Here is a 20,617-nt window from a genome sequence, read left to right as displayed (position 1 = left end):
GAGGGGGTGCTGGGAGAAGAATGACTCTCCTTTCTTTTTTTTGGGACCTTATGAATGCTTTTTCTATCATTTTATATTTAATGCATTATTGTTATTTTATTAATTGAGTCCTATATTTTGTATTTTCTTAAAACGTAAATAAAATATTCAAAAAAGGAATAACACAGTTTCATGAAAATAGCAGTTTGGCAGGGTGGCAAGGAAGGCAAGTAGCAAAATTTTTTATCTAGCAAAAGTACAAGAGTTGGAACATCCTGTTACAAATTTTTGGGTTTGGATAAACTTGGATTATTATGTCCACTTCTGGTAACAATACTAAAGGAAAATGTACTTAAGCTAGAGAGGATCTAGAAAAGATTCTTAACAATGTTTACAGAATTGGAGGGCTTGAGTTGTCAGGAGAGATTTGATAGGCTCATTTTTCCCCTGGAACAAAGAAGGTTAAGAGGTGAAATATACAAAATTAAGAGAAGAGCGGAACAAATTGCCATTGTCGTTTTCCAACGGTGAGGAATCTAAAAACAAGAGGGCAAAGATTATGGGTGAGAGTGAAAAGATTGAGAGAATTTGATGGGCAAAATTTTCCACGCAAAAGTAGTTATCTGGAATGAGTCATCAAAGGAGGTAATAGAGACAGGAACAGTCGTAACATTTAAGAAACATCTGATCAGTTAATTGAATGACCAAGTCTTGGAGAGACATGGGTTTAATGTTGACAAGTGTGATTAGAATATATAGGTTGTGGCCATTTAAATTGCAGTGGACACAACAAAATAACCACACGAGGCGTTTCGAGAGTGAATCAGACGGATTTACTCTTCATCACCCGCACAACCTTTTGCTCGAAACGCACTGACGTTATCACGCACTGATGTCACATGGTTGGTTCAATGCCTCCTGAGAGCTGTAGTGCTGCCATAGTGCTGCTACATGCGCCCCTCTCCAGAACTGGAAGAAAGATTTGCCTGACTTTTAGGTTGTCGGAGGTGGACTGTTGGCTGCTGCACTGGGGAAGACGTCCACATGAGCTGGTTTAAGTATGTCAAATAGTGAAAGACTGTGGCTTCCCTCCTATGACCAAAATATAGGTCGAACTTGCTTGTCTGAGTATCCTATAAGGTCCTTCAAAGGTTGACCAAGTGTTTATCTACAGACTAAGACATATTTGCAGTTTTTGTGGTCTTCCGGTAGAAAAGAAGAGTGTTCTTCATAAAACAATGGTGGTACAAGTGTAAATTTTCCTACAGTAACCCTTAACTTGCTCAACAATTCCTTAGGATCTTCACTGGAGTTGTAATGGTAGGAGATGAACTCCCCTGGAACCACCAACAGTGCACCGTACATGAGCTCCACAGATGAAGCTTGGAGGTCCTCCTTTGGAGTTGATCTAATGCCCAGTAATACCCAGGGCAGCTTATCAGCCCAGTTCAGGCCCTCTAACCATGCCATCAAGGCTGACTTGAGATGTCGATAAAATCTTTCCACCATTCCATTGGCCTGGGGATGATAGGCATTCATATGATGAATTGTTGTACCGAGCAAGCGAGACAAGGCCGTCCACAGCAAGGAAGTAAATTGTGGTCCTCTATTCAAAGTAACACGTGCTGGTAAACCAAAACAAGACACCCAGGAATCGAGGAACAACTGAGCATAAGTGTCTGTAGTTGCATCCACCATAGGCACAACCTCAGGCCACCGTGTAATCCTGTATTACTGTAAAAAGATAATGGTATCCTCTTGAAATGGAGCGGATGAACAATGTCCATGTGGACATGAGCAAAATGACAAGTAACTGCTGGGAAGGACTGCAGTGGTGCCTTAGTTTGTCGCTGAACTTTTGCTTTTTGGCAGGCAATACAGGACTCACCATTTGTGTAACGTCTTTAAGACCGTGCCACAAGAACCTGTCTGAAACCATACGAATGGATGGATGTGAGAGACCATACTCGAATTTTCCATGATCCAGAACTACTGGGCATGGGTGTCCCATTGATAAATCACAGAGGAGTAGTTTGCCATCAACTCCAAAATAAACATCTTTTAATTGCAGGTTCATGATTGCAGTCCGATAAGCATTTGCCTCATGGTTATGTTCTTGGGCTGCACCCAAAGATGTGTAGTCAATACCTTGATCTACAGACGAAACCTCGAGTGGAGCAGAAGCAGGACAGTGAATCAGCTACTACATGGTCTTTTCTGGAATTATGTAGTATTTTTGTGGAGAATTCTGAAATGAATGATAATTGCCATTGTTGTTGTGCTGACCAGGGGTGTGCAACCTTGGAAAATGCAAATGTTCAGGGCTTGTGGTTGATGTACGTAGTAAAATCTCTGCCTTCCCAAAAAAAAATGGACGTGTCGAATAGACAAGTAAATGGCCAAAAGCTCCTTATCAAAACTAATGTATTTCTTCTCTGCTTCACAAAGATAGCGGCTGAAGAACGCTAACGGTTTCCATTGCCCATTGACATATTGATAAAGTGCACCTCCTACGGTCATACTGGAAGCATCTGTAAAAAGTGTGGTGGCTGCATTTAAAACTGGGTAGCTGAGCAGAGTGGCAGGAGTCAGCAAATCTTTTGTCTTCAAGGATTGTTTCCCTTTTCAATTTTGGAATGTTCTGGCATTTCCAGACAGTAAATAGAAAAGAGGCTTCATGGTATGAGCTGCTCCCAGAAGAACCCGAGAATTAAAATATACCATTCCCCAGAATTTCTGTAGACTTTTAACCATAGTAGGCCTTGAATACTTGGTAATGGCCTCAACCTTGGATGGCAGCAGTGTCACGCCTTCCTGAATAATCCCATGCCCCACAAGAAATCAATAATTTCTTGTCCAAAAACATATTTATCTGGATTTATGGTCAGTCCAAAGTTTTGAACACGAATAAAAAGTGAACAAAAATGTTCCAAATGTTCTTCCTTTGTCCCATTGGCCACTAAAAAGTCATCAAAGTAAATGAAGACATTGGTCATACCACATCCTAAAGCATCCATTATCTTTTGAAATGATTGAGCAGCATTCTTTAATCTGAATGGCATTCATAAAAATTCAAACAATCCAAACAGGGTAATAATTGATGTTTTTGGAATGTCTTCTGGCTCTACTGGTACTTGGTAATAGCCAAGCACCAAGTCTATTTTGGAGAAGATCCTCGCTCCATGCAAATTAGCCAAGAAATCCTTAATATGAGGTATCGGATAACAATCTGGGATGGTGGTGTCATTAAGCCACCTGTAATATCCACAACCTTCATTGTGTTTCAGGACTATATGTAATGGAGATGCCCAGGGAATGTTGGACCTACAAATTATGCCTAGTTCCTTCATCTTGGGAAACTCTTCCTTAGCTAAGCACAGCTTCTCTGGAGGCAAGTGTGGCGTGTTTTAGGATGGATAGGAGGCCCCTTAGTACAAATACGGTGAGTAGCCCCGTGCTTTGCAGTGGAGGCAGAAAATTGTAGAGAAGTAATCTACTGGTTTATTTAATGTTTGAAGGCGCAAAGCAGGGGTGTAGGCGTCTGCCAGAGGGAATAGTCTGAGAAGTAGTTCCATCTATTACCCAACACCCTTTTAAGTCGATGAGGAATGAATGAGCCCGAAGAAAATCTGCACCAAGGTCAGGATACTGGTACTGTAATAAATGGCCAAGTGTAGAGATGATTCTCGAACTTGACATTCATCTTCCTGGTGCCCAAAGGTCAGAATGTTGGAACTGTTAACTGCTCGTAGTTGCAGTTCTGGGGTAGGATGGCGTGTGTCAAAACCGGTAGGTGGAAATACACTAACTTCTAAACTAGAGTCCATCAGAAATTTTTGTTGGAATAAATGGTCCCATATATACAGTAAGCTTGCAGGTTTCTTGCCAACTGCCGAAGCCCTTACTGGCAGTTGACCGAGGCATTTCCTGCAAACAGGCAAGGTGAAAGGCACTCGTGGGCATTTACTCCCCAATGCCCGTGGTAATAACACCAAGACGAGGTGTCCAAAGGCTGCTTGCTTGTCTTGGGGTGTTGCCTGCTTATAGAGAGTGATGTGCTAAGAGCACGAGAGTGTGGCACATGGTCAATATCAGAGGGGTTGGTTGTGCAGACTTGTCTTTCCTTGCTGTGCTTTTTAGCCAGCCATAGAATGTCTACTTCCATCGCTACAGCCCTTGGGTCTTCAAATGAACACTTGAATAACAAGAGCCTTATATCATCTGGCATTCGCTACAAAAAGTGCTGCTTGAATAACATATTGGGCCTTTCACCAGCTGCTAGGAACAACATTTCATCCATTAGTTCTGAAGGGGGAGCAGTCTCCCAACCCATCGAAATGTAGTAGTTTGGCTGCCCTTTCCCTACGGGACATACCATATGCACGTAATATAAGTGCTTTTAAAGCATCATACTTGCTGGTACATGGTGGACTCCATAAGAAGTTGCCAACCCTCTTAGCGATGGCCTGGTCCAGAACATCGACGAGATGGTAATAACGAGTGGTATCCAACTCGATTTTGCGAAGGTGAAATTGTGTGTGGAACCACAGTTCAGGCTCAGTTATCCAGAAAGGTGGTAGCTTCACAGCCACAGAGTCTATGTTTGTCCAAAAATAAGTTTCTGGACTCACAGTGGACACGATGAAATAACCACACAAGTCATTTCTAGAGTGAATCAAATGGATTTACTCTTCATCACCTGCGCAACCTTTTTAAAGCCAGAATCACGCGCTCGACACATGCTGACATCATCATGCACTGACGTTACATGGTCGGTTCAATGCCTCCTGTGAGTTGTAGTGCCGCCAAAGCACCACTACTGATAAACATAATAGCTGGCACAAATGTGGTGGTCTGAAGGATCTGTTTCTATGTTGTGTAGATGTCCAACACCTATCTTCTGTGAAACTGTTGGCATATAATCAGCTGCCCATTTCAAACACAAGAATGAAGAAAATTTAAAAAATCAGAATTGGCCACATGGCTCCATTACTAAAGGTCATACACATTCCTCATAAACTCAACTCCCTTCTAACATAGATGAGCTGGTAAAAACATTTAACCAACCCTCCAATTCCCACCAGACCACTGACATTATAAACATTGTTAAGAATGTGTATGGTGTGTTGGCTTTCATTACAACGGAAGACCCAGGATAGTGGGAAGCAGAGAAGAGTGCTGCGCCACAGGATCCAACTACCCAGTCCCAACATTGAGAGCTCTGTATAGCTTTAAAATGCCGGTAAAAGGAGCCAACGGGGCTTTTAAATTAAATCCTGCAATTGGAGGTGGGGGGGGGGGGGTCCCATGCCGAAGATGGTGGCTCCTGTGCTTGGCAGCAGCTACAGGGGTGGGGGAGGTTGCAGACTCCAGCAGAGCAGTGGACCGGCACAAGACCCCAGAAAAACAGGAGAACACCCCGCCCCCCCTCGCCCCCCCATCCTTGTTGAGAAGGAGAAGCATAGGAGATTACTCTAAAGGATGGTGACCACGGCAATAGACTAGCAATGGATTCATCAGCTGAAGGATGTACACAGGCTGTAGGATGCTGAAGACTGGCTCATGGGAACCAAGAATCAGAGCCAGGACTCAAGAGGGTGCTGAGGGTAAGAAGGGCCTTGGGCACTGAAGACTTCCTGATCTGGAGCTCAGATTGCCAATGGATGAAATGGGGTCTGAGCTGCAGAAGTGTTGGAACAAAACTAGAGATACTCCACTTCTCTGAAGGGACTCTGCTTTACTTCTTTCTCCTACTGTATGGGCCACTGAGCAATTCTAATTGTGACCCTTTGACTGCCAGAAGGCATACAAAAGAAAATTACATGCAACATTACATCTTCTGCAAAACAGGAATTTTGAAAGAGTCTTGAAGTAATGTTGCAGCAAGACAAGATTGTGGTTAGACCCCACTTGGAATATTGGGTTCCATTCTGGCCACGTCACTACAGTATGTGGATGCTATAGAGATGGTGCAGAGGAGATTTACAAGGAACCTGTCTTGATTGAGTGAACTTCGTCTTATCTCCTTGGACCAACTGAGGATGAGTGGTGACCTGGTGGAGATGTACAAGATGAGAGGCATTGATTGTGTTGGCAGCCAGAGGCTTTTTTACCCTCAGGGGCCATAGTTTTAAGGTGCTTGGGAGCAAGTACAGTGGGGATGAAAGAGGCAAATTTTTCCCACAGATTGGTGAATTCTTTGGAATATGCTGACAACAATGGTGGTGGAGGCAGGTACAAAAGGATCTTTTAAGAGACTATTTGATAGGTACATGGAATGGAGAAAAATGGAGGGTTATGGAATAGGGAAATTCTAGGCAGTTGTTAGAGTAGGTTATTAGGTAGGCACAACCATGTGGGCCAAAGGGCCTGCACTGTGCTGTAGATTTCTAGGTTTTATGTACAGTCCAAGTGAAATCAGACTAGCTTCACCTTCAAAGGAGCATTCAAAGTTTAATGCAAGAAGATGAGATGGCGGGCATTAGAGGGCAAACAAAAGTTAGTAACAAACCTATATAATGAGCATAGTGCCATTATATTGTGGGGAAAAAAAACTCAGTTTAAAGATACCTGTTGTTCTCTACTAAAATTATAATGAACAAGTGGTATTTAACCTCGTTTTTTCACTTGAGCCACCATCTCTGCATACTGTTGCCTGTGTTTTTCAGCTTCTTCTGCTGGTTTTGCTGGGAGATTCCTGAGGAGAAATTCAAGGATTATTCACTCCAAGCCAATTTGCTAATTTTGGCAAAACCTCTAACAACTAAATAGTTCAACATGAAGCATTTTAGATCTGTGTTATCTGCAAAACGATACAACTAAGTCAGCTAATGACAAAACATAGGGTTTCATTTTTTTTTTAAATAATTTTATTTATAGATTTTTCCACATTGAATTCTTAAACTTAAAATTGATTAATTACATTGATCAATATACAATATGGTTATAAAAGGGAAAGAAAACCTTGCTCTTATTGGGGGAGGCTATCAAGACTTAGGCTTCCAAAGAAATATTAAAAAATGAAAGATTAATACCCATCTTTTGCATATATGGGCACTCCATATTTTCCAAAATACATGAAATTTATTCTTAAGACTATATGTTATTTTCTGAAGTGGTAAAGCAACTATGAATTTCAACATTCCACCTTTCCATACTCAAATCAGTATCTGAATTCCATGTTATTGCAATATATTTTCTAGATATTGTTAAAGCAATTTTCACAAATTCCAATTGATACGTAGTGAACTTCAACTTTGGACTGATTCCTGTAACATTTCCTAACAAAAACAACATTGGATCTTGAGGAAATTTTACTCCTGTAATTTGTTCTAAACAATTCCTAATACCTATCCAAAATGGTTTTACTTTTGGACATTCCCAGGTGGAGTGCAAAAATGTTCCAATTTCTTGACCACATCTAAAACACAAATTTGATCGTTGATTTCAATTTATTTATTTTTTGTGGTGTAAAATATAATTGATGTAAGAAGTTATACTGAACCAATATCTCACATTTTTCTTATTTGTCATACTATCTTTACATAGTTCTTCCCAATTCTGTTGATCTGCCTACGTAAATCTTCTTCCCATCTTAATCTAGATTTATGAATTCCTTCTTTCACTGATTCTCTTTGTAATAAACCATACATTAGAGATTAATTTTTTTTAAGCATCTCTGTCACTCATCAATCGATCAATCTCATTAGATCCAATTATGTTTATATTTGGTCCTAATTCATTAATTAAAAAGTCTTTAATATGATTATATGCAAATTGAATATTCTCCAAAATATCAAATTCATTTTTAATTTATTTAAATGTCAAATATTTATTCCTGAAGAAGCTTCGAGTACAGGATACATGACAGGGAATAGGGTAATTAAGTAACTATGAAACAACAAAGATGAATTTTAAACATTATTTGCTTCAGACTTGCATGAAATGAGGGAACATTCAAAGACTTAATGAAAGTTTGGTCAAGTTGCAGGCATTGAGCAACATCTAAAGTATAATATCAAATAGACACTGAACTGAAGCAAAGGAAAAAAAGCTTTGCCTTTAATGGCTCCTTCACAATATTTGCATTTCTTGAAGTATTTATTTAAAAAGAGCTGATGGAGTGGTGTGTAGCAACTGCAGTCATGCTGTGGACACAGCAATCACTTTGAATATAGTATCTCTTCACAAACCAAGAAACCACCACAATTTTTTGCAGTTGCACTGTAGCATCACACATTTTTATTACCATCATTCAGAGAAAATTCAATAACTTTCTACTCAAGAAATTTAAAATTATCTGCTCACATCAAGGTGTCACACATGTTGACTTGACCAAACAACGCTGGAGGTAAGAAACAAATTCAGATTGCTCACATACAACTTGTTCCCACTATGCCACTTCCTTCCAAAAGCTGGGACAATTTCTGGGATCTTAAGTTGGCTAACTTTTCATATACCAGGCAAACCTAAATTTCTCATGTTTTCCATAGCTTAGTGTCAGCCTAACTCACAATTTATCCATTGAGTGATATGAAACAAGAATGGAATGGAGGTGGCCTGCATGGTTATCATGTGCACTTATTTTCCTCTCATCCACTGGTATCCTGCGCATTCATGACAAAGTTTCATGAGAAGCTTTCAAACTGAGCATTTTACGTGTTTATAGAATAATGGAACTGTTGTTGTACATGGGATGCCCGTTCGGTCCATAGTGGACAGGTTGACTCTCTTTGAGAGTGGGATAACTTCTTCAGGGTAGGAATCCTTGAAGAAATTTCACAGAAATTTGAGAGTGACTCAGTTATTCCACCCAACTAGTGAGTTGCTCCCAGCCAAACCTGAAACCTTGCATCTTTACAATTACATTGATCCTACTCCCTTTTTCAGGCCACAATGGAATCCATTCCCACCGCATCTGCAGACACTACATTCACTTCTTGCCAGATTTACTTAAAAAAGATTATCCTTCCATCACTCTCATTCTCTTATTTATCTTATGCCCATGACTTCCATCCAATCTTCCTTCACCCTTCTGAAAGTAAGATAACCCAGCCTCTTGTTTGGAGGGGGTGGTAGTTGGGAGAGCTCAAAAGATAGATTAGTCAGGGGCCACCTCCAGTGGGGGAGGACCAGAGGGGAGGCTGGTCCAGGTCAGAGTGGGCAATACGTAGGAAGCTCCACCCCCAAGGGGGTTCCCCCTGCAATGTTCTCTCCAGAGAGCATGCATCTCTGTGAGTCACTGGCAAGATGACATTGCCGATCTTCCCCCAGCCCTGCAAACTTTAATGGATGCTACCCTCTCTGTGTATTCTGAGCCCTCCAGGAGGGTAATAGCTTCCTGGATGTTTTCCCAGTCACCAGAACCATAAGGGGCAAGACCACTCCTCTAAAGTTGAGGCTTGCATTGGTGACTAAATAGCCTGCCAAGGAACTAGTCACCTTCATGGTCTCTGGGAAGTGGTGCTTGAAGGCACCCCCATAGATAACCATGATCAGTGCCCATTCCCTAACAAACCATGCCCCATGCCAACAGTGTTCCTCTGCAGCTGGCCACATAGGCCCCATTCTAGAAAGGCAGGAAACCTGGCCTGGACCACAGTAACCACCTGTTCCCATAGAGTGGTCCCATCATTGACCCCTTCTGGCAGTGCCCGCAAGGCATTGCCAATCAACTGTTGGTTAGACAGACCACCAGGGTGCTCACTTCCCGATGAGAGAGAAGGAAATTTGGGGGCCCAATCATCCCACAGTCTTAGCAGCGGCATTGCTGGGTGTTTGCATGGTGACCAGTAGTATTGGTCTCCTTGCCCAGTTAGGTCCTTGGTGGAGTAGTCCCAGGACTTCATAATTTCAACAGTGACCACATGTGTGCCCACCTGAGGTTTCCCCCAACACCCCAGTCAGTCAACAGGGTGCCCTCATGCAGACCTGGGACCGCGTGGTCACTGATAGGGCTAGCAAAGGCCCAGGCACACAGGCAGAAGGATGTAGGTCATAGGACTCAATTTCTTCATGATCATGAACATCCATCCACACATACCCCTCCCTCTAAACACATGTCGATCCCCTTCCTCTGCTGGACAATGGGTTGAAATTTTCAAGCGAGTCGCTTGCAGCTGCTATGTTTCAATCAGCTTGGAAGCTGCCTCCAGGACTTTCCTTTCTAGGCAGGTCACTTGCACTTGGGCAGTCTGCACTGCCTCCTGTCATGCACAACAGTGATCCTGCAGGGATTCCATCTCCCTATCTTTCTGGGTGCCCTGATACCCCACTGGCACCTAAGTAGGGCTATCATACCATAGGGCTCCCCTACAATTCCCTCGGGCCTTAGGAAACCCAGCAACTCCAGAAGGGAGGCCATGGGTGCACTTCCTTCTCTCTGTTGGGGTCCAACCTGTCCAGTCACACTACCAAATGGCTGAGCTCCTGAATGTCATTGGTCCACCCAGACATTTTATAATCCAACTCCGGAGTATCTTCCCTATCTGTGGGTCGCCTCCCGCTGCCTCTATTGGGGAGCAGATGCACAATCACACATGCACCCAACAGGATGCCCACACACACACACACACACACACACACACACACACACACACACACACACACACACACACACACACACACACACACACACACACACACACACACACACACACACACACACACACACACACACACACACACACACACACACACACACACACACACACTTGTTAATATGACCTCCTACATTGTTAAGTCTGAGCATGCGTCCAGCCAACTCTATGAACCTTGCTTTTAGCGCCAAATGTTGTGTTGGGAAGAGCATCAGGTTCAGTGGGTTCACAGAGAGACGAGTCTGGACACAATTGTTACAATCACACACAACTTTAATTAACACACGGAAGACAAACAAGGGAGAACATTAAATGGTACTCGATTACTTTACTTAAGCAACAATATAGACATTCACCTCGGACCTAGGTTGGACACCAACGATAATGAACCTATACTCAAAACGCTCACACACTAAAAACAGGGACTCTTACGCACACCCAGTTCCCTGTAACAATAGAATCGATCACAATACTAGAGCTCAGCTTCAGTGTAGTGCACACCTTACCCATGACACTTCCAGCAAAATCCACAGTAGCGACTTGGTGTGGAGTGATGTCCAAGGCTTGGACCACGAGGCAGAAAGTTCTGATCTATGCTTCTAACCAATAGTGACACTAGGTGATTTAAATTAGCTAATGGCAAGGTGTGCATTAATGGGTGGCTGGAGTCCAACAGGTGATGTAACTTCTGAATAAGTTTCAGACAGGGAGGACATTATATTTGTATATTATCAATTAAGATCTTTTGTAAAACAGTTATGTGGTCGACATATGATTTTATTACCTGAATCTAGTTTTGAAGAATATGTACTTTCAATACCAAAAAAGGGATATATATCTGATTTGTATTGTATTTTACAAGAAATTGATAGTAAAAAAGACTGGGATAAAGATAAGTAGAAATGGGAAAAAGATTTAGGACATAAAATAGCTGAAGAAGCTTGGATGAAAATTTGTCAGAATAGTATTCGGAAATTAATTAACGCTAGACTAGCGATGATTACTTATAATTTTGTTCATCAGTTATATTTAACGCCGGAGAAATTTAAAAAATTTGGTCTTAGTAAGTTGGATTCTTGTTTTCGATGTGATCAGACGGCCAATACTTTTTTGCATACTGTTTGGCTTTGTGATCGATTGCAACAGTTTTGGAAAGGTATTCAATCTATTTTTAACAGTTTATATAATATCCATCTTGTACTAGATCCTGATATATTTTTGTTAGGGAACATGCAATCATTAATTGATTTAGGTTTAGAGGATTATCAGATTTCCTTTATCTATTTAGCTTTAGTCGTGGCTAAGAAATGTATAGCACTTACTTGGAAAGATAAAAATATATTAACTTTAGATAAGTGGTATTTGGAGATGAAATTTTGTTTGACTATGGAAAGGATATCTTTTTCAATTCAGGACAGGATGTCTTTTTATAAGTTAAAGTGGACTCCGTTTGCTAATTATATGCATTTTAAGTTTGATTTAAATATATGTTTAAGCGTGATATTTTAGTATTGATAAAAAAATTTTTTGTTGTTAGAATTTTTTTTAGGTTAAGTTTTATCTCCTTTTTTGTAAGTGGGTATTTTTTTTTCCATATATAATATTGTTAATTTTATTAATTCTTCACTCTTTATTTTGGGGGGGAGGGCTGGACTAATTTTAAGTTAGATTACTAATATTGTGTTACAATTAATGGGGGGGGTTATTTTGTGTAGTTTTCTGATGTAATATTGTAAACATACCATTTTTTTAAATTTTTCTTTAAATGTAATTCTCTATTGCATCCATTTTATAAAATTTTAAATAAAGTCTTCAAAAAAAAAGACAGGGAGGACACATGACCACCTGCAATACACATATTCCAGACAGACAGGGAGGCCATGTTTCCTCCACACACACATCGCTAATCTATCCTTACAACTATTATACCTTATCAACAACCTCAAGATAGCTTAAGCATGGAACAATCACAGCAAAACCAATTTTTGTCCCACCAACATCGGCAAAGTTTTGATATCCCTGTCGAGTAGATTTGCCATTTGAGTCTTAATAATCATTAAGTCGAGCAGCCATTCTCAAACTTTTTTTGGGCTTCGGACTCTGCTCAAAATTTATGGGCCCCCTTTCCTGTGAAGCAGTCGAGTTTAGTTGGTTTCTTCTGTACTTCTCTCTGACTGACTGCATTAAAAAAAATAATTTTATGATTTCAGTCTGCGGATCCCCCCCCTTAAATGTGCTGCAGCGCATGGGGTCCCCATTGAGAATGGCTGATGTAGAGCATAACAAATTAGTTGCTCCCCCACTTATTTTTATATCTATATCGATTCAATTTTCCATGACAACACGAATAATTTAACTTTTAAGCACAATGACCTTGACAGTCACTTCACATTATTACAAAAAAGATTGCCAATTGGTCACATTTATAGTATTTTCAAGTGCATTAAAAGCAGATTAGTATCATACCAATAGAACCATATACAAATTACAATTTGGCACAAACAACAATCAGACAATATAATTAATTTGTAATTTAATTCCAATTTTGTCTTCTTTTTGCAAAGTAGGACATAAAAAGAAAACCAGGTATTCTATGACCAAACAGATTAGTATGTAAGAAAATGGTTTATTACTTACGCTGGTCTGTCCTCAAGAATAAGTGCTGTTGTTGAGAGAGGTTCGAAGTCCAGATTTTTCCTCACACATTGATTAGGAGAGGGAGATTTCTGAGCTCTCCGGGATCCTTCTTCATATTCCTGCAAAGATAATTAAATTTAGAGTCTAACTAATTCTAAAAAGATACACAAACTTCAAATCAAATAAATTTCAATAGAGTACTGCAAGGAGTATAATGGACTGGCTCATCCCTTTTTGATTTCTGCACCTTTGATTTACATCACTGTCCATGTTCTGAATGGTGGAAACCATTCCCTAAGTGTATCCTCTCTCCTCTCAATGATGCGCAACAGGAAGAATCCCTCAAATACAATTATGTCATAAGCAAGATAAATTTATTGAAAGTGATTGAAAGGGCAAAGTCAAACTTAGGAATTTGCCACAGTAACCTTTTGCTGACCCATGCACTTAAATCACCAACACGACTCACTGTCTGAGCAAGAACAGCATTTCTCTTTCAAGATCCTGCTTAAAAGTTCAACTGAAATTTGATGCAACTTGATTATAGAGCACATTGCAGGGAAATAAGTGAGAGAATGGGATGGTTGGGAGCTGCCATGGACTTTATGGGCTGAATAATTTGTAAGATAATACAAGAAACAAGACTCAAATGAAGATCTTGTGCCTGGTTAAAAAGCAGTGTGTGGTTAATGAGTTTATTGCCATGCAAATTGTACAATGTATATATGCACCAAAATTCTTTCTTACTGCAGCTGAACATGTACTTGGTTTAAAAAAAGACAATAGTATACATGGAAATAAATTTAAGAGATAATAAATATAAAAAGATATTCAGTTACCATCGAGCAAGGAAAAAATATTACAAAAATGCAGAGAATGTAGCGACTGCTACACAGAATGAAACACATAACCATCACGTTGGAGGTTTCAAACTAACTGTTTATTCGAACTTCACACTCGCCCCTTTAAGGGCGGCGTAAGCTCGGCCCCCGTGTCGGTGGTGACTTCACCATGCTCGCCCGAGGCGCACGCCTTAGCCTAACCCACAAGGCACGGAGGTCCCCCAACAGCATCATCTTCTCGTGGCTGCCCCGCCAACGCGGCGGTACAAGCGGGGCCGTTTTACCATGAGGATGTGCACCGCCACAAGAAGCCTTTTTGTGGTTTTGCCATTCTGAGACCATCTGCAAATTGAAGGAACATCTTCTGTCTGGGCACCTCCAGCTGGATGGCACTAACATCGACTTATCTGGTTTCCATCAAGACCCCTCACCAAGTTCATCCTCGTCTCCTTTCCTCTAGTTCTGTCTCTCCTTCTCATTTCCCTCTGTCTCCTTTTACAGAGCCAAAATTAATTTTCACCTTTCCTCTCATCATATCCAATGAATACCTTTTGGTTGTTGGTCTGGACTCCTCCCACTCTCATTCTTCCACCTTTCTCTCTGTCTTTATTGAGATGCTTGCCTGCATTTTGCTTATCCAGTAAAAACCCCTGGTATCCAGCACCTATGGAGATTGGTAGGTGCCAGATGAGTGTATTAAGTGTATTCTGATTGCTTGAGAGTTTCTCGTACAAGGTCTAACTAATACACCTGCATTAAGAATAAACTGTTTAAAAGACAAAGATACTATACTGTACTTATACTGAACAAACTTCACTTGCATGAATATATAAACCTTAAAGCATTTCTTTATTTTAGTCACATTCTTTGAAAACATTTAACTATCGCTCCATCATTCCTCCCCGCCACAGAGCTGCCCAAAAGACAAACAATAACAATATAGATAATTAACCCTTATTCCCCAAGATAAAGCGTCTGACCAGGGCAACTCTTACTAAGCAGGGATAAGGAGACAATAAGAGAGTCACCCCAACAGTGAGCGGCATCAACCAGCTCTTCATCCTGGGTGATGCCATTGCTGTTTCACACAACTTTATTCAAACAGCTATGAGCAAAGCACAGTCAAGGAACCCTGCTGGCTGAATATTTGCTCCCATCTTCACCAAAGGTTTGTGTGTTACATCAGAGAACATTTACTTTTATAATTTTAAACTTGCCTATTATTTTATTCTTATTTATTTATAATCGATCCTTTTGCCAGTTGCTTGAATTCTAGATACCAGCGGTTTTACTATACCTTGAACGGCTCAGGCCCAAAAAGTCAGTATTACATCTTTACCTTCTATGGACACTGCAAGACTGGCTAAGTTCCTCCAGTGTTTACTGGCTAATTTGAATGTTTGTTTTAGTACTCCCCCCTAACAGGATTAAATTAGATAAACTATCAATGGCATTTAACATTGTTAATTTAAGAATGGATGTCACCAGATTACATTTTTCTGAAGATTTTAGGATAATATTGGGAAGTATTACCAGTGGAAGTACTCAGATATTTGATGTTGAAAGGCTTTTCCCATTGAGAGAGGGAGAGATAGATACAAGAGGTCATGGGTTGAGAGTTGACCGGCAAAGGTGTTGGGAGTATTACGAGGGGGAACTTCTTTACTCAGAGGGCTGAATGTGTGGAATGGGCTTCTGGAAAAGGTGGTGGAGGCAGGGTCAATTTTGTCATTTAAGAAAGAGTTGAATAAGTATGTGGATGGGAAGGGGATGGAGGGATATGGGCAGAGTGCTGGTAAGTGGGATTAGAGGAGGGTACTTGGATCAGTGCGGACTAGAAGGGCAAAATTGGCCCGTTTCTGTGCTGTAATTGTTATATGGTTATGATTACAAACAGACAAAATTAACCTCAGTACTTAGAACAGTAAGGTCACTCAGCTTGATTGACAATTAACCAATGATCACCTCTTAAGGTATGGCATTGCATACAGAACCACTCAGCCATGATCTGAATCATCTTCCTTTAAAAGAATGTTGAAATAGCAAAATCCCAATAACTGTTCTTTGTTCACAATGAATATCAGCTCCCCACCATGACTACCAGCCCCCCCCACATCTCCATCGGGCACACAAAACTCAAAACGGTCAACCAGTTTACCTATCTCGGCTGCACCATTTCATCAGATGCAAGGATCGACAATGAGATAGACAACAGACTCGCCAAGGCAAATAGCGCCTTTGGAAGACTACACAAAAGAGTCTGGAAAAACAACCAACTGAAAAACCTCACAAAGATAAGCGTATACAGAGCCGTTGTCATACCCACACTCCTGTTCGGCTCCGAATCATGGGTCCTCTACCGGCACCACCTACGGCTCCTAGAACGCTTCCACCAGCGTTGTCTCCGCTCCATCCTCAACATCCATTGGAACGCTTTCATCCCTAACGTCGAAGTACTCGAGATGGCAGAGGTCGACAGCATCGAGTCCACGCTGCTGAAGATCCAGCTGCGCTGGATGGGTCACGTCTCCAGAATGGAGGACCATCGCCTTCCCAAGATCGTGTTATATGGCGAGCTCTCCACTGGCCACCGTGACAGAGGTGCACCAAAGAAAAGGTACAAGGACTGCCTAAAGAAATCTCTTGGTGCCTGCCACATTGACCACCGCCAGTGGGCTGATAACGCCTCAAACCGTGCATCTTGGCGCCTCACAGTTTGGCGGGCAGCAACCTCCTTTGAAGAAGACCGCAGAGCCCACCTCACTGACAAAAGGCAAAGGAGGAAAAACCCAACACCCAACCCCAACCAACCAATTTTCCCCTGCAACCGCTGCAACCGTGTCTGCCTGTCCCGCATCGGACTTGTCAGCCACAAACGAGTCTGCAGCTGACGTGGACTTTTTACCCCCTCCATAAATCTTCGTCCGCGAAGCCAAGCCAAAGAAGAAAGAAGAAGAAAGAAGAGAAAGAATGTCTTGCTTTATCAGAAGCAAATCAACATTTAATAGCTTCCCCCACAATATTGTTCATCTAGCTGAAGATCACTTCTAGATTATAAAATACCTGTATAGGGCCTTTATAGGGCCTTACCTTTCCTCAGCTTTTCACTAATCAATTTATTCATTTATAACATTAATTCACTGGACAGAATGGCTTCCACTTTCCCTTTTTATTCCATTCAGAAAAGATGTATTTCATTGTATCAAAATAAATAAATGAGAGATCATTCGACATGAACACCCAAATATGACAACAACCAAGAGTGAATTTGAAATCAAATTAAACAGGAAAGTTTGCAGGTGCTGGGGTCAAGACCAGGAGAAATTCCTACCATTCATAGAAGGAAAAAGTAACTAATGTTTCAGGCCTGATGAAGTGCCCAGGCCCAAAAATTTGATTGACCTTTACTTCCTGTGGATGCTGCGTGACCTGCTGAGTTTCTCCAGCATATTTGTACTTTACATCCAAATGTGAAAGCTGTGTACATATGTCCAATGCACCTGCAAAACTACATTCAAAAATTTACAGAATGTTCTTAAAACTAATCTAAAAATCCAGACCAAATCCAATTATTTGAGCTTAGTACCTGGACCAAAGTAAGTACAATGTAGCTGTAGCTGAATTTCCTTCAAAATTCTGCACATCTCAACAAATATAACTAAAAAATTAGTAGTGTAATATTTACCCCCACGGATCATGCTTTTTAAAAAAAACATCAGCTCAAGTATACTTGTGATAGTCGCGTTTCTGTCACAGTACAAAAAGTACAACCACACCACAGAGTACAATTCAATCAGTCTTGATTCGAATAACGCTAGCAGGAATGAGCAGTCTGTAGTTGTGGGTAGACAAGGTCGCCTCACTAAGACGGTTTGGTCTCATTCAAAGAGCACAGTCACAGGGTACAATATTTAAGGCATTTTCTTGCATACAAATGGAATATCATTATTTTGAAAGTATTACTACAGTTTATATTTTACATTTTTCATATCCTCTTCCTAAAGATAAGGAAATGATTAGTTGTTGGTCATTTAATCTCATGTACAAGTTATAATTAAGATACATCCTTCTTGTACTTCCAGAAGTCTGGAAGGGTTGCTCTCAATACACATCAGTATCCGTTCTCTACCTTCCTGATTTCTGATTTCCAATTAACACATGGAAATGGCTAGTTTCATATTAATCTTAAATTCTTCAAGTTAACAATGGTGGCCAAAACTTCAGAGCCGAAACAATGCCATTCAGGGACTGAGTGGCACCGTCTGCGCTACTTGTCATTTACTACAGTCTTTGACAATCTACATCGCATCTGACAAATAGATCACCAGCTGCTTTTGGGCGGAAAACCAATTTATGAATGGGCTGGCGTTTGACAGCTCGTTGATTCTAGCGGTAGTCAGTTAGCGCTATTGTGTTAAAAGAATCAGGCAGCTATCAAGATATTTGCAGCCAGGGGGCTCTGTAGAAGAGGTAAGAATTTATTCCTGTCTGCGAGTTTGGTAGCCTTAACCTTATAGCCTGCTCTCTGGAAACTTCTTGACTGAATAAACTTATGTTGGTCTTCTTATAACAATTTATGTGTGGTTATCTTAAAAAAAAACCACAATTTCCACTCAACCAGTCCAAAGAAAATAATGCCTTCACAAAATGCAGTAACCATAACCAATAATTTTTTAACAGCTGAAGCAAACCATTACAGATTCCAAAACATTAAATCATTCTAAATTCACCTATCAGCACAAATAGACATTCCATATGAAAAAATGGGCTAATCAAGTAAATACATTGAATCAAAAATGTTCAAATACCAACAGATCAATTTAACTTTAATGTTTACGACACATCAGGTTTTATTCCCCTGAGTAATAATCCATGACATTTTCCATTAGCTTTATAGTATTCAGCAGGTACTGATAATTGCAAATAATTAAACAAATATATCAATTTATTTGCCAAACAAAAATGCATAACATCTACTTCAGTAATCTAATTTTAATTCTACCTCTTCCAATTCCAAACGATAGTCAAAGCAGCTCAATTTCCATCAATGATCTGGATCTTTTGCATCATCCCCCCATTACTTTCTCATTCATCAATATAGTTTTATATTGAAGCAACACCAATCTACCAAATTTTCCCTTTTGGCAACAAATTTCTATTCCTCATGAAGCTTGAAAATAAAAATATATATAGTTTGCATAATGATAGTGTACAAACCTGGAAAGATTTATATTTTTCAGCATTGATTTTTTTTAAGCAAAGTGTATATTAAAAATTTTCTTTTCTAAACTTTAACTAAAATAGGATATGGTGAAGCAAAATGTATTTATCCATAATGACAAGCAAACAATACAGAGAAACTGCACTGAATCCAACTGAAAAGGTTTAGATTTCAAATTACACCCCCACAAAATTTGACATTGATCCCTTCAACTGACAGCATCTTCCCCATACCAGGTCATTATGCAACGTAAAGTCTCTTTTCCCCCATGTAAGCCTGAGAAGCAAATCAAAGTAGAGATTCTTCATAAAATCAAGCTGAATAGAGTGCTAGCTACAACACGATTCAACATGACATTGCACGTCAAGAACAAAGAATACATCAGTAAAATATACACTGAGGTATCAAACACATTAGAAATATAAATATATACTTTATATACATTAGAAATATATACTTTGAAAAAAACCAATTTAATGTCACTAAGGTGCGTTCTTACCATGAAAGCTGGCCTTACAACAATCCAAGGGAGAGCTAGAATAAAAGGCCTTCATTATATATCTTCAAGCTCAGCCTATTTTTTTCTGCAAACAATACTCCAACATATTAGGTTTGCTAATTCATCTGTTATGACCTTTTATCCCTCTCTCTAAGTCCTTACAAACCACCACTGAGGTATGCAGTTAACCACCGTCAGGGAAGGAAAAAAGCTGCAGCCATATTAATCATCTGCAGAGGGCAAACATCCAATCAGTTTTCTCAGACTCTCTTATAACGCCTTCGCAGCAAACCATCAGTATGGCTGGGCAGGAGCTGAGTTTCAAATTAAATGAGTCATGGCCTCCCTGAGTTTATAAACAAGTAATCATGTTATATTGCAGACAGCAAAGGATGAAGCTTAAATCCCCATTATTAAAACAGTAAGAGTTTAAAAAGCAGGTTAAAGAATATTCATGAACATTTTTAAAAAGTCATGTCCTTCAAACTTCCCCCCCCACAAATAAAAATGATTGTATAACTTCAAAAATTTTTTAAATACAGATTTATATAAGGTATTTTGTAAAAAATCATTACTTATGCCTCTGAACATTAATATAATGAAATGAGATGAATACAAAGTTTATTGTTTACCATTGGATGCAAGTGGGGTTAAGAGGTGAGGTAGGAAAGAAAATGCACTTGAAACTCTCATTTCAAATGTTTTACTTGGATTCAGTTCCAAACGAACATTTTAAGCAAAATTTTTTTCCAAAGTCAGCAGGCAATTTCATTCACCCAATACTTCAGTGAACATAAATCCAACTAATGAACAGGATAAATTAATATGTAAATATGGATGG

The 20,617-nt window shown here is 40.1% G+C and overlaps 1 protein-coding gene across 4 annotated transcripts in view; it reads right to left on the bottom strand.

Annotated features, from left to right (window-relative positions):
• Positions 1-20,617, bottom strand: part of LOC138757894 (TBC1 domain family member 14-like) — a 95,356-nt gene that overhangs the window by 38,885 nt on the left and 35,854 nt on the right. For all 4 annotated transcript variants that reach the window (XR_011353953.1, XM_069925980.1, XM_069925981.1 and 1 more), the window contains exons 4-5: positions 13,215-13,333; positions 6,594-6,676 (exon numbers count right to left, since the gene is read on the bottom strand). Coding sequence is in view for 3 of the 4 variants with exons in the window: in XM_069925980.1 (XP_069782081.1) it covers positions 6,594-6,676; positions 13,215-13,333 (202 nt within the window). In the remaining variant the exon portion in view is untranslated. The remainder of the gene's footprint in view (positions 1-6,593; positions 6,677-13,214; positions 13,334-20,617) is intronic.

Source organism: Narcine bancroftii, chromosome 3, assembly GCF_036971445.1.
Source record: "Narcine bancroftii isolate sNarBan1 chromosome 3, sNarBan1.hap1, whole genome shotgun sequence".
Classification (NCBI taxonomy): Eukaryota; Metazoa; Chordata; class Chondrichthyes; order Torpediniformes; family Narcinidae; genus Narcine; species Narcine bancroftii.
Note: the sequence above shows the minus strand (reverse complement) of the source record. Positions and strands in the feature narration are given on the sequence as shown.